General features: G+C 27.0%; 1 protein-coding gene across 1 annotated transcript; it reads right to left on the bottom strand.

Moving 5' to 3' along the window:
* Positions 1-790: 790 nt before the first annotated feature.
* On the bottom strand, positions 791-4,383 carry LOC113862009. The gene is made up of 3 exons (XM_027495157.1): positions 3,686-4,383; positions 2,055-2,271; positions 791-1,735 (listed from the first exon to the last, which is right to left on the bottom strand). Exons 1-3 carry the CDS (start codon positions 3,905-3,907, stop codon positions 1,245-1,247), a joined length of 930 nt encoding a protein of 309 aa, XP_027350958.1. The 5' UTR covers positions 3,908-4,383; the 3' UTR covers positions 791-1,244.
* Positions 4,384-15,762: the final 11,379 nt, after the last annotated feature.

Consider the following 15,762-nt stretch of genomic DNA (forward strand, 5'->3'; position numbering starts at 1 on the left):
TTGTGTTCTTTTTCTTTTGACATATTGATAAAATAAAAATATAAATTAATGGAATAACATCTAGCTTCATTAGAAAAATATTAAAATTTCTTTGTTATTGAAATAACAAATATGTAATTTATAATTATATTATTATATAGATGAATATATGTATACTAAAATGTATCAATTTAATTGAAATTCAATGGACTTATCAAAACCCAACCTGGCAATGGGTTTTGGAGGCTTTATATATATATATAAAATACTAAAATATAATATTTTTAAAAAATTATAAAAATATAACATATCTTTAAAAAATTATAAAAATATAACATATTTTAAAAAAAATAATTTTTGCATTGTAAATTATAAAAATATTTTATGCTTTCTAAAACAATTATCACTACTAATAAATAATAGAGTTAGTTATTTAATTAAAAAAGACGTAAATATCTTTTTTTAAAAAAAAAAATTACAACAGTTAATTTTAAGAATTATAAAAAAAAATACAGTGTTCTTTTAAGTATAATTTTCTCAAATTATTATTGACAATTTTTAATTATTTAAATATTTTTAAAAAATCATTATTCATAAATTTCAAAAGTTTATAATTTTTTTTTTTTTATTCTATCTCTAAATTTGCACTCAAACAACAATTTTTGAACTTCATATTTCTATAAACGTTTTTAAGATATCATATTTTAGTATTTATTATTTTTAAATATTATATAAAAAATCAATTTTGGATAAGAAGAGATATTCTTTAGGAGTTGAAAACAAGATAAGCACACATGAAACCTAAAATATAACAAGTTGAAAGTGGTCTTTTTATTAGTTATTAACTGTAACAAAATGGAAAATATTTTTGTTCATCACTCAAAATTAATCATAAGAATATATATTGAAAGATTGGAACAGAACATATGGTACTAAAATTCCCAGACCCAACAAATATACGAGGCAAGGAATAATTATAAGACATAAATGGTCCACAGAGCCTTGTGACAGTGGCTGTGCACCAACCAAAACTTTGACTTAGCAATTGTGACACCTCAAACCCAGACAAGAAACAAAGAACTGATGCATTATAGAATGGTTTATTGTTGCTAAGGATTCCTATATGAACCTGTCTCTTGTGAACCAGACTTATTAGGTAGCTAAAGGAAGATTTTGAGGAGGTTAAAAAAGCCACAAAATTCTGTATCTTTTTCATTCACTTGATCATCTCTTGAGAACTTGAATAAAGCCAAAATCTGTACATGTCAAATGGGCCTGAACAAGGAATGCCTCCATCTATCAGGCTTCATCCTCCAATTACTTTCACTGCTTCTAGCCTTCAACATTCGCTCCACTTCCATTCCTGATTGAAGACATGATTGCAGCCTCTTCAAATGTTCACGGCATTGTTCATGGTCGAAGCAATTGCCTTCGCTAATGTTATTTCCTTCTGAATTTGTATATCTTTCGTATGGTGATTGCCACTTGGCTTGCAAATATGCTAAAGATCTCCATGGAGGAAGGGGCATAGAATTCTGCTTCAAAGAAGATCTAGTAGCCTCCTCCATTATTCCAAGAAATTGTTTCAGCCTGGTAAAGGAACCCACGTAAACAACCGGAAGCGAATTCAGTATCCTATCATACGAATCAACAGCTCTAGCTATTTCAAAGTGGCTTCGGAAATCTATATCAACAATCAATCGCTCTGAGCTTGCAGAGTTATTTTCGACCACAACATCAATGTATTCATGATCACCTGTGCCACAAGTTTGACCGAAGAAAGGTCAGCTGAAAGCGTGAGGAAAAACAAGTCCATATTGAACCAGTGGAAATGTAGAACAATGAAATGTACAAGACTACATAAGAGTGTGCCATTTCACTCTCTCTTGACAGTCATAATATTCCTTAATATGGTAAAAAGCACTTGATGCAGACAATGCATTAAGATTCATATTTAGCACTGCAACCAAACGAATGGGGGATGCTTAATGATGGATGTTACATCCATGGTGCAAAAGTAGAATTGCAATTTTGGTAAAATCAGAAAAAATATAAATATAAATATCGTGGCATACCTCCAGGGACCCTGCCACTACCCTGCCATTTAGATGCACAAACACCAGCATCATAGCCAGAAAGTCTCATCAATTTCACCAGATAAAACCTGATACAGCTAGCATAACAAGGACCAGAATTCATAACTTGAAGGTTGGTCTCATTCATTGATCGTATGAGGGAATGAACAACAGAAAGCAAGTCACTCTCATGTTGAGCCACCGATAGCTTACAGATCTGCGTCATGAAACATGAAAGATGGTCAGGGAAGTTGTTAAAAATATTGTTTGTGTTAAGTGTAAAGTAAATTATTAATGGGAAAATACTCTCTTGCACAGTCAACTATATAAAGGAAATTATATTTCTTTGGTGCCTATTTTCTATTTTCCATATTTTATATTGTTTCCTTGTAAAAAATTGAATGTGGCAATGTCATGAGTTTAAAAGAATCAAGAAAGAACTTCCAAGCAGACCCGAAGAAAATGGGAGCTCCCATGTTGCAGTTTCTTGATCAACCAAAAACTCACATAAAAATAGAAAAATCAAAATGCGTGTGTCAAGAGTCAAGACTCTAGTACCTAATGGTAAAAAAGCTTGAATATCCAGATTAAAATTTAGATGTAAGAGCCACCAAAAATTTTTTTTAGAAGGCCATTTGAAATAGCTTATTTGAGCTTATGAAAGTGGCTTATGACCTTCCTACAAGTTCATTTTAGTTTAGTTCATAAGTTTCATAGTCAAGCTTATGAATAAGCTCTCATTTGATCAAAACTTACTAAATATAGGAGCTTAATTAAGATATTTACACAAGCATGCCCCCTAATGCATGTAAATGAAATCCAAGGTACAAGATATCACAAGCCTCAGCAAATAAATATTATAACTAAACTCAAGGAGGAAACTATTGATATTAGTAAATAGAACAACTAATCCTGGCTAATTCCAGTCATAATAGTGCCTGAGGAAATTTCTATCACAGCAATGCCAATGGAATAGCCCGATCAAAGACAAGAAAAAATACAGACAAATTATTGCTAAGGCGTCAATAACGGGTTCAAATTTGGTAAAACAAAAACTGAGTTAACCATTACCAAATATTCTATCCAAACTAAGACAATAGACCAAACATGCAACATTTAGCTCATGTTCCTGTAATCGTGTAGACATCACGTACAATCCACACCCAAATGACACAGTGGTATGCCTTTAAAGTTGCCTTTGAAAGGGATTTAGAATTGGTTACTTCCAAAATGAAGTCATATAATATGTGGTCAGGAATTAAAAATTCAAAAAAGAAAAGAAATTATTATTACAATGCCCAAACATGAGTATCTAGGCAGATGCATCATCCACCTACCATGTTTCCAATAACAACTTCTAAGTTCACACAGCCTAAACATGTGTATCTAAGTAGATAAACCTACCATATCACACATTCAGCAAAAGTCGCAAAAGTCACAAAAGATAAACATTTTACTTAAACCATAATTTAAAACTTTTCTAATGAAAATCCAAACTAATTTCCATGTTAGTTTCTGCCACCAAAACAACAACAACAACAACAACAATAATGACAACATTGTTTTCTTAACAATTAATCAACAACTCATTAGACAAAAAAATGAAATGAAAAGTTGAGGTTCTTAATTACCTGAATCTTCTCAGCTAGGTGAGCAAAATCAGAGAGACCAGAATCGCTATCACTGCTGCACCAAGACTCGGCACCACTGCTTCCATTCTCTAAAAAATCACTAACCATCAAAGCCAAGTCATGTTCGCTCTCATGGCTAAACCCACCACCGATCTGGCCGCCTCCGCCACCAACCCTCACCCACAAATCGCCGCCGGGGGAAACACAAACCCTACAGTCCATTTCGCCACCGCCAACGGCGTCGTTTCGAGCACCCCAAGTCCCCAGCTTCTCTCCAACTGTCACAACCAAACGGCACCGTTTCTAACAATCAACAGCACAACGCAAAAACACAAGGCTTCACCATGGTCATAACCGAGGCCTAACAACCACAAAAGCGAAATTCCTCGTACACCCACGATTCCTCAACCTCAAATTCGGCTACCCAATTGAACGCGTGACACAATTCGCTAGAACCGATCAAAATTTCGATTTTTTGTTTTAACGGAAGACTTTTAAAATGCAAAATTATATTATAACTTTTCCATGTCTACGGTGAATTTGGCTGGGAGAGTCTATGAAGAATTGAAAACGAATGAGAATTAATAAGAAAAATTAAAAGAAAAAAAAATGGCCTTTCGATCCGAAGGGGAAGAAATTCGAATGGCAAAGGGAAAAATGATTCCTTTGCGAAATGAAAACCCAAAAGATTGGAAGGCGAGTTAGTCGGAGAAAGAAGGCAATATAAAAGGTTTAGGTGACATGTAATGACCAATCTACCCTGTCAGTTACTTGGAGAAGTTATCTTTCTTGTTTGGCCTATCACAAAATTTAACATTAACAACTCTGAGAATGTTGTAAATCAGCATTCTAAAAATAAAGGTAATAAATAATAATTTTTTATTAAAATATATCTTTATATGATAAAAGTAAAGACTTTTCTTAGATATTTATTAGTAATTTTTAATAAAAATAAATCAATCTATTCTATATAAAATTTAGTAATGTTATTTAATGCCTTTAAAACATTGATTAAAACAATATTTTTATTACAAATGTGGTAAAAATATTTTTTAAAAAGTCTTAGTGAATTTTAACACAATCTTAAGAAAAATATCATAGTGTTCTTTAAATATTTATATATTTTTAAATAAACATTTTGTGTAAGAAATTTGATTGATATTGATATTCACTTCGACTTAAATTGAATTGTTTTTCTTGAATTTTGACATATGTTATTGATTATTAATTTATAATCGTATTTCAAACTAAATTTTTTATATTGTATTTTTGACGAATGTGTATGGTTTTTTGTTTAGTGTATGGTGAAGGAATAGTTATAATTTTCCTTTTAATGTTTTGGTGAAAAATATTGAAAGAAGTGATCTTTAAAACATTTCATGGATACTTTCAAAAAGAAAAGTTGATAAGTAGGGTTAGCCAGCAAGTTATTCCACCGTCTAGCTTTTCTGAGGGTATGTACTTTTCGCATGACCAATAATTAAGAAGTTAAAACTAATAGAAACTTTTAATTTTAAAAAAATAGGATATATATATATATATACTTGCATTTATTTCTTTGAACGCATTCATTTATAATTAAAATAGTGAACAATTTTATTGACTCCAATATTTAGAACTGGGTTTAAGTATATTTTAAAAATGATTAAAAATATTCAGATCAATGCATTTTGGGATGTGTTTGAATTTAGGAAAACCTACACGCACATCTCATAGTACTCTCATCCCTTTTATCAAAGCAAAAGTCTTCGTTCAACCCTCAAACAATTGACTTAATCAATTTTCAGAAACAAATTAGATTAGAAGAGCTTGTTCACAGTGGTCAAATAAGAACAAAAAATGTTTAAAAACACACGTAAAAGCAATGAGTTTATAAAACATGGGAGGTGGAGGCCAAAGCTGACCCATGCATTATATTTATGTTATAAAATCATATCATACAATAATTTATATAATATAAAGTTGTCTTATGTTTATGTTGAAGGAGGCAAGGTTGCATCTAGTTGAGAATTTAATTGCATCAACTATAACAGATTGAATTTGTTGATTAAAACTTGTATACCCAATTAAATTCGATTATTTGGATTCTCATGTCACTGAAAAAGAGATATAAAGTAGCAATTTGATTATTTCCACTAGGTTCATGTTTCATTCTTATTCTTGTATCCGGATTATGAATCCTCTTACTTTTCTTGTTTCAATCTACTCTCTCAAGCTGAATTATTAAATAAATTGTCAAGAAATATTATTATTATTTTTTTACATTTTTCGTTTTATTGATAAAAACGAAATAGAAAATAAAACATAAAAGACACGCTTATTGAATCATAATTCGACATTTTGTACCAGGCAAATTTTAAAATAAATAATTTATGTATGACTTTAACATTTTATTTTGAAAAATACTAACATTACCACTTAAATAATTTTTAATCAATATTAGCATGGTATTAAGTTGTGAATAAACGTCTCTCAAGGGCATTGTCGTAAATACAAAAGCAAAGAAGATAGGATAAGTTTCGTGAGGACCAAGTCACTTTAAATAAAATTAATTAAAAGGTTTGAAAATGGAAACAGACCGAAAGTGATAGAAAGCAGATTGAGAGTTTAGATGAAGCTGACTGAAAGGGAACAACGAAGACTCCCCGAATTATCCGCAGATATTTATTCGTATTTGTTTATTATTTTATATATTTTAGATAACATTAATTTATAATTTTTTATCATATTGATATTTTCACTTAATTTATAAACAAATTTACATGCTTATCATTAACAAAACAATACAAATATTGAATAATTTTAATATAAATAATATATTATAAAAGTATATTCTAAGAGTGTACATATATCACAATCATTAAATTTTTTGAAGCTATATTTTAGTCTGTTTGTCTAAAATTTTGCCATTCAGCTAAATATTTTTAGTTTTGGATATAAAGTGCACTAAAACATAAATTGGAAAATGGATTTTTTTAATAAAAAAATGTAATTTAAGCGTGATAATTTTTATTTATATTTAACTAAAAAATTATCCATTGGGTAGGTCCACAGCATTTGTTGTTAATAGGAAAAAGAGGATGAGTGTGAGAGATAAATGTCGTTTCTTTATGGGGAAATGTTAGACGACACCAAACCATCAGCTTCAACTAGGTTGTTAATGGGTGGATTTGCTTGGTTAATAGAGAAAATAACTGGCTATACTAACTGAAATTGAATAGGTTATTATAGTTACTCTCTGGTTAATAATATTTATATGTTGATTATGCATAAAATTTTAGATAAACTAAACATCTGTAAATACATAATTTCATTATCAACATTTATTTATATTTTATAAAATACATAAAATGTTAAAATAAGATAATTTGACAAAATAACATGAGATTAACGAATAATTTTAATTTTTATAATAATTTATTTCAATTTAATCTCTTCAATTTCAATCACTGCAATAAAATCTGTTAATTTTTATAATTTATTACAATTCAGTATTTTTATTAAATTTCTAGTATTTTCTCAATCATTAAAAATTGTTTTAAATATTTAAATATATATTAATTATTATATTTTAAAATGATAAATGTTTTTGACTAATTACTCGTCTTCAACCTTATGGTGAAACATTTGTAGAAGACATTATAATGGGCAGAATAGAGAATAGACAGCATGCATGTGCACAGCACGGACAACAGACACCGACCTCATTTGATGAGTGATTAGCCTATGATTTATGATGGGGACACGCAAAGCATCTTCTGAGTATGAATCCTAAGTAAAAATGGGGTGTCAGCATTTATAAACATGACAGGGAGATGAGAGAACATTTTGCAGAGAATTCCAAGGAGAGAGAATAAGGTACTTCATTTGGACCACTGTGACATCATACTTGAGCTGCCCATTTATTATAAGACCAAATTTAGATCCTCTACCTTATGAGTATTGTTATTTTCAATTTAATTATAATTTTATTTTCATAAGTTATATAATAAAAATTAATATTAAATGTTAATATATTGACATCAAAGTAATTATCGAATTAAGAAGTTAATATTAAATATTAATATATGAGATAAAATATTCTTACACTAATATATACCTAAAAGCTCTTATACTAAATTTTAATTTTTTATTAAAATTATATCTATTGAAGTATAATTTATTATTTCACTGTTAAATATAAATTAAATAAAAAATTTAAATTGTATGTAAAAAATTTTAGACTTATATTAGTATAATTTTTTTTTAATATATTGACAACTATATTTGAGTTTTGTTTTTATTAATAATCGTATAATTATGAAATTTTCATTAATAACAAAAAATTATATTAAAGAATACATTTTTTGAAAAGTTGTTATATTGTATTTTTAATATTATCTGTAGTTTTACTTATAATAATTAATTAATTAATTAATTCACTAATATAAAAAATTATTATATATCTTAAATTTATACTTTATTTAAAAGTTACTTACAATAATAATTAATATACATATTAACTAAATAAACGTGTATTATCATGAGTAAAATGTGAATATTTCTTTAACACAAATTTCATTATAAATAAATGTATTAAAAAAATTAATATTAGTATATTTAAACATTGATCTTTATTTTTGATAATTAGAGTTGTGGAAACTGGAAAGTCAACTGAAACGGATATAAAATTTATGATTGGAAAAGTATGACACCCTGCCTCCAATAATAAATGCCTCACCTACAAAGAAAGGAATTTTCTTTAATACACTTTCTTTTAAGTGATTTCGTTGGCTCAATAGCATATTAAATTATGAATAAAAGAGACAAAGAATATATAGTATAGTCACAAACTTTCATTTATAATAACAAAATGCAGGATTGAATCTATTACAATTATTTTTTTCCTTCTTTCTTTGTCTACTATATAACGAAATATACACTAAACTAAATGGTAAAACTTGTAGGTTATTTTAGTAAAATAAGATAAAAATTGTGAACTTGTAACTTCTAATTATAAAGCTGATTAAAGTTATGGATTTATAGCTAAATGCTTATAAAGTAGTTTATAAAATCAAATCGTTTGATAAACTAATTATGTAATTGATAAACTAATTATATAATTAATAAATTAATTATGTAATTACCTGATTTATATTAAATGACTTAAAAAATATATAATATTAAAAATAGATATAACTTATTTTAACATAGTTTATTAATAAAAACATATTATTGATTCAAACAATAACTTAAATTTATTTTTAAAATTATTAAATTTAACATGATATATCAATAAAGATTATATACATTGATTTAAATATAATTTATTTTTAAATTTTTAAATTATTATTTATTTTCTTAATTTATTTTTATCTAACATAATATATTATTAATTATAAAAATACAAAAATAAAAAAGGAAAAAATTGCCATGAAAGTGAAGATAATAAGATTAATGATATGATTTTAAATATATGAATAACAAGTTGAATGATAAAAATAAAATAAAAATATTAGTAGTCAATTTTTAAAAATTAAATTTTTTTATATAATTTTTGAAAGTTAAACTCTACAAAATTCTTTTCTTTTATATTTCTTAAACAGTTCTACAAATTTATTAACTAAATCAACAAGTTACAAGTTCCTAAATAAATTACAAGTTAAACATATTCTTGATCTCATGTCAATTTATCCAAACAATTACTTTTTATTAACTATAACCATTAATAGCTTCTTGTTTAGTGATACAGTGTCCTGATCCAGCCAGTTTTAAGTTTGCAAGATGAAGGGCCGAAAACATTATATTGGAAGATTCCCAATTATATAACCCACAGGCCCAATGTCAACCAACAAGGAAAATCAAACTTTAGTTAACATTGGAATCAGTGAAAATTATAAAGGAAACTTCACCTGGGCACGTAAAGGAGAAATCATATTTAGTGAACATCACCAGCAAACTTTAGTTAATTTATTTGTTTGCATTAGTGACACGCGCGATGGCTCTAAGACTATAGAAGGTAAGGTTCATTGGTGCTTATTTCACTTGTTTAGTGTTGGTGGCTGTGAGTAAATTGAAATTGACTTAAAATTCAGAATTTTCTTTTGGACTCAGACTAAATAATACTTTACGTAGGGTTAAAATTTATCAAAAGTTTGCATAAGGATGAGGCTTCTATTGAAAAAAATTAACAGAATCACTAAATCAACAATGAATAGTTGGGTTCATAAGATGTTACTATGATGAAATGAATTGTCATTTCTAGTAGTTTACTATTGTTCTCCGAAAGGATACCCTTTTAGAACGTATGTAGTAGTAATATGTTTGCTTCACAGTAAACAATTTTGGGCTTTCAATAGATTAACGTGTGTTTGGTTTCATGTTTTTCTAATTATATTTACTTTAATATTACTAATTATAGTATTTGCATTGAAATTATTTTTATAGCTTTGTTGATGTATATCATGTTTGTCTAGTTACATTTACTTTAACGTTACTGATTATAATTTCTGCATTCAATAAATTTTTGATGTACCTTCAAACATACTTAGGTAGATGCTTAATCAGGAAGACATGAAAGAATCGACTTTCCCAAACAGGAGAATGTACGTACAAGGATTAAGGGACTCTGAATGACAGAGAGGGACAGTACTTGGAAGCAATAGTAAAAGCTATATAAAGCGCTGATACTTGGGAAAAACAAAATGTAGTCTTAGGTAAAGACTAAAGAGAATGTTAATAGAAAATACAAATAGTACCCAACAGAGTTTGTGTATCAAGTACAAAGAAAGCTGGTCAGATCAATGCTATTTTTGTACTTGCTTTTTACAAATTATACCAAATCTGTCATTGATATCAATGTTAAGGTTTTTGTTTTTTTCGTTGATCCAAATGCCAACACCATGCATAATTGATATTAGCTCTAGCTTTCATATGCATACATAGAATCAAGGTTTAATATAGTGATGGGGAAATACTTGAATATTTTACTCGAACCAGAAGAATTTTAGAGTGGTGATGGTGAATATTGCAAGAAAGTCTTTTAAAATAAAAAAAATACTTTTCAAATCAAACTAAAAGTTGGCAGACTGAATAATTCGAGAACTATATATTAAAACCAATCAAAAGCAATAAAAAAAAATAGCTTTAATTACAAGCCGGCCGTTGTAAAAGCAATAAAAGGAGAGTAAGAGGAACATAAAAATGTCTATGCACCACATCAAGAATTTTTCTTTCTTTCTTATAATGTAATATTCAGTGTGTTAGTTCACATGCCTTGTTAATTATTATCTCACATATTTATTGTATTTTGTAATATATATTATAAGCAAGGTAATATATATTCAATGAATAAATAAACTAAATATATTGAGAATTAATTTCTTCACAACACACACGATTTATTGTTTATGACATGTGGAAGGGAAGATCATAAGGATCACAAGACAAACACTTTTCTTTTGAAATTGATCCAACTTGTATCAAATCAATTATTGTAGTCCAACAAAACCATTAATCACTACAAGGGCTTTGAATAGCACAGAATAACGAAATATCCCAAGCTCACGATAACAGCTGTTATGAATTTGAACCATTCCTTTCAGGCGTAAACTTTGGGTCATTCAAATATTTGATTAGAAACTGATTTAAATTTTGGAGTAAATGATCCTTTTGTTTTAATTTCCAAATAAACAAGTTGACATTTAGTATAAAAGTTATATAATATTTAATTTATATTAACTTTCTTTATAATTATACTTAGCATCACCTTTTTATGAATTAAAGACTGGGTTGTTAACTTTCTTTAAGAACTATATTCATGTTAATCTTACCTTTTTTAAATAGGTATTTTGTAGTTTTTCATATACAAATCCTAAACTGACTAATTTATTTCATACTAACTAATATTTTTCTTTAATTAGTTATCTAATTAAATGACATTTTTAATTTGTTTAATTATTTGATTAATACTTAAGCTTTTTAATCAACTTTAATTAAGTATAATAAAATATTTAGAAATCATCATTAAAATAAGATTTTATAAATTAAACTAAATTTTAAGATTTTATAAATTGAAAAATATAAAATGATATATTAAGTATATATAAAAGTATTGTTCTTAAAATTTTAAATTTATTTTTTATATTTCATTTACATTTAAAATACATGCTTGCATAGGATAATTATTTATATTATTTTGTTCCACGACAAGTTATTTCTAAATAAAAAAAATTGTTTAAGGTGTATCCATTAATTGAGAAAGCAAATGACAATTTTGTGCATATATTAAATTACAATTAATACTTTCTTTAGTTGAAGAATAATAATTTTTGATACATTAATCGAAGAATGATAATAATATGTTTTTAATTATTGATTAAAGTTTATTAAAAACTATAAAAATACTATATATAAATATTAAATTAAAAATAAAAAAAATTGTAATTCATATAATTTTTTAATTTTTAATAAACTTTAATTAATATCTAAAAATATGCTGTTAACATTTTTCAAAGCTTGTATACCTCATCTGCTCGGCATTTTGTGAAATAGTAACAGCTCCATCTTCTAATGTCAATAAATTATGTATCTACTTATCATTGAATACTAAATGTATAGATCTTTGTTTGCAAATATTGATTTCTTTCCCTGATCTGGCCAACCCATTAGTTTTGCCATGAACAAATCTTTCACTATTTTAGAATCCTGGGATATATATATATAAATAGAATTTATAGGAAAACAAAATGTTACTATATGGTTTATTAGTGGACATTTATATGTCAATCAAAGCAAAACCATGTTATCGACAGGCTCCTAAAAGATAACTACAGTTCATCAAGCAGAAGCCTCCATTTAAATATTAAAACTAAAGGGTGTAGCTCTTTATCATCAATTCCCCACCTTTTGGTATTACTTATCAATAAAGTAATCATGCGTCCCTTTATTTATTATGATTCATTATGCAATAGGGTATGCGCTATAGAGAACAAATATGGTCAAAAGGGACAGAAATTAACTGGGAATATATGTTTATGGTCATGCTCAGTGGCCTTGGTTGATTGTGCAAAGCCTATATAAAGCTGGAATATATTTGCTTACTACCATAACACAAAGCAATAAATAAAGGTTTCTTTGCCCTCTCTTTTATGAAATTGGCTGGTCCTCATCAACTAAATGGCATGATCAGATAAGGTTACAATTACAACATAAGATTCAAATACAGTAGAGTTGTTTTATATTGGAGGGATGAGCCATTACTAAATAATTTGAGTGATGCCAATTGTAGTAAAGCGAACTTAATTTCAAGGATGTGTGTTCTACACTTATTTTCAACTTGTGGGTGATATTGTTGGGATTAAGTGAAGAACAGTCACAGCTTAAATCATAGTTCATAAAATTACTTGTGGTGTGAGACTGAGGTGCATAGACTATGAATATTATTGATTGGTCACACGAATTCATTGGCATGGCTCTCACTTCCTTTTCTTTTTGGGTGAAATGTTAGAACAATTTCAGAGTATCGTATGTAAACGATAAATGAAATAGTGACTAAATAACAATCCCGTTGTCCTAATTTATTTGCTCTTTGAAAATTGTTGGTTTCAAATGAATCATTATATTTTCGATCCAATTTAGATTTCCTAGGGTTTGGTTGCCTAATGGAAATATATATAACATGCATGTTGCTAATTGGAATATTCTCACTACATCTTACATCTTGAGACCTTGATATATTATAATTTTCTTTTAATTTTATAGTAAAAATAAAATATAAAACAAAACTTAAGTTTTTATTTTTATCAGAGTTTGGAATAGTCGATTCACAATACATACACATATAGATAAATTGAAAAATATGAATTTAATTACTGAGTAAATATTGTAAAGTTACTTTATTTAACAACTTTTTATACACAGTAAATTCATTAAGCAAGCTATTGAAAAATATAATTTTTTTTATAATCATGTATGCTCAATTTTATTCACGTCAAATTCGGTGTACAAACCATTATTTAATGCAACTATCAAGCTAAATTTATCAATAATTATTATTAGATCTTGCTAATCAGTGTTAAAAATTACTGGTTAAGAATTAAAAATATAAAATAACATATATTAATAATCTTTTTTTAAAAGAAAAAATTTCACTTTTATTATCTTAATCAAGTATTGATTAACATTTGCATAATTATATATTATGAGCAAGAGCAACCAGCATAATCTAATGCTTAAAGCAAAGTTAACAAAATTGAACGTGCACATGGTAACTGTTTGTATTATATATGATTCTATCAATGGCAATGGGTGTCAGTAGAACTATAAATTTTACCTCATCACAGATTCTAGTAAGAAAAGCTTAAAATATTTGCATCAGATTACGTGTTTATATATAGTTGTTTGCGTTGGCAAATGTAAGAAACAGACACACTACAAATTATTATCAATGCATATTTGTAGGGATTGTATAATTAAGTCAATAATATATGTAATCTCTTTCAATAATTTTAAACTTTTTGTTCGAATTATTAAAAACTAAACAGTTTAATGCCTTTTTCTTTAGTATCTAAAACGATTCTCTGAGTCTTTTCAGGAATTAAAAAAAGAAAAATCATAATCATATCAACGTTGTATTATTCTGTCAAAACGAGTGCAAGTTGGCATTAGTTTAATTGTATTCGACTCAGTTTTTTCACGTAACATTTTGGACAATTTAAACAAAATGATTATTCTCTAATTTTCATTTTTCCGAACATGCTCTACACACCCTTTTATTTACGTACGTGCCTAACTTGCTGCCTCTAAAGTAAGCAGATTCCATGGTGTCTTCATGAAATGCTTTACTTAAAAACAATTAACTCCTGTTTTTTATATTATTTTTATTATTATTGTTCTTAAAAAATTTTGACATAAGAAGGCACTTAATTTTTAATAAGGGCCTACTACTTACAAAGTGATTTACAAAATTCATAAACGAAGTTATAAACACTGATATTTTACCCAAAAACAATTGTGTAATTTTTTCAGAAAATTATGTAAATTTTGTTTTAAATTTAAAACATACCAAGTACTTTTTTACACATAAAATTAAAGGAATTAATAACAAGCATTAGTACTAAAATATTACACATTTTATTAGATACTTGTGCTTTTTTTATCAGTAAGATGAAAATATTATTAGTAAGGGAACGGAAGGAATACTCCAACCCAATACAAGGGAACTCCTGCTTAGTTACACTAGAAAATAGCTTTCCAAACATTATTTGATATTACTGTTAATATAAAAATTATAATTATTATAAGCAATCGTTGTTCCGCAACCGTGTACAAAATAATCATTACGAAGATACCAAGTTATTATGTTACATACAAAATGAAATTTACACACTGTATAATAAGGATAATTTTTTTTGACACATTCATGAATTATTTAAATTTGTTTCATTAAATATTCGATCAAATTTATTTATTTTAATAAGTTTAACTTCGAAATTGATTGTATATGTGAGTAAAGTTCAAATTTTATAAATTTGACATCACTTATAAATAATATGTGTTTGCATACATATAATGATAAAAATTGTTTTAAATAAATATATATATAGTGAAGACACATGAAATTTCATACAGTGATCATAAGATTATCTGACGTATTTGTTTGATAAAAAAGTTTAACTGTATATTTTCGTTAAATAAAATAAATTCAATAATTGGATATGCACTTTATAAAAGTATATTTTAAATAGCTTGTTACAGAAGCAAAACTTTAACTTTTAAAACTTTAAATCATAAATAAAAATTTCACATGCAACCCATTTTTAATCATTGTGGTATCGTCTCAAGTCTTTAATTGAGTACCTTTTCCTTTTAAAATTTAATATTCATCATAAGTTGAAAACGTATAAAATAGCAGGTTATTTACGCTTTGAAGAAAATGACATTTTACAGGGAAAAGCTTGGAGAATAAGGTCTATCTGGTAAAAAAAAAGTGAAAGAGAGTAAGAGAACCTTCTTGGATTCAACGGATAAAAGTGATTCCAAAATGTCGGAAGTCCACTTGCCAATATTTTTGCGAAGTTTTATAATATTTATGTACA

Source organism: Abrus precatorius, unplaced genomic scaffold (genome assembly GCF_003935025.1).
Source record: "Abrus precatorius isolate BTA unplaced genomic scaffold, Abrus_2018 Scaffold3, whole genome shotgun sequence".
NCBI lineage: Eukaryota > Viridiplantae > Streptophyta > Magnoliopsida > Fabales > Fabaceae > Abrus > Abrus precatorius.

Bases quoted from the DNA above. Each gene is read 5' to 3' on its own strand.
- LOC113862009 (XM_027495157.1), bottom strand. From the start codon at position 3,907: ATGGACTGTAGGGTTTGTGTTTCCCCCGGCGGCGATTTGTGGGTGAGG. The intron at 2,272-3,685 runs GTAATTAAGAAC...TTCATGACGCAG, and splicing joins ACCTAGCTGAGAAGATTCAG to ATCTGTAAGCTATCGGTGGC. The intron at 1,736-2,054 runs GTATGCCACGAT...CTTGTGGCACAG, and splicing joins TAGTGGCAGGGTCCCTGGAG to GTGATCATGAATACATTGAT.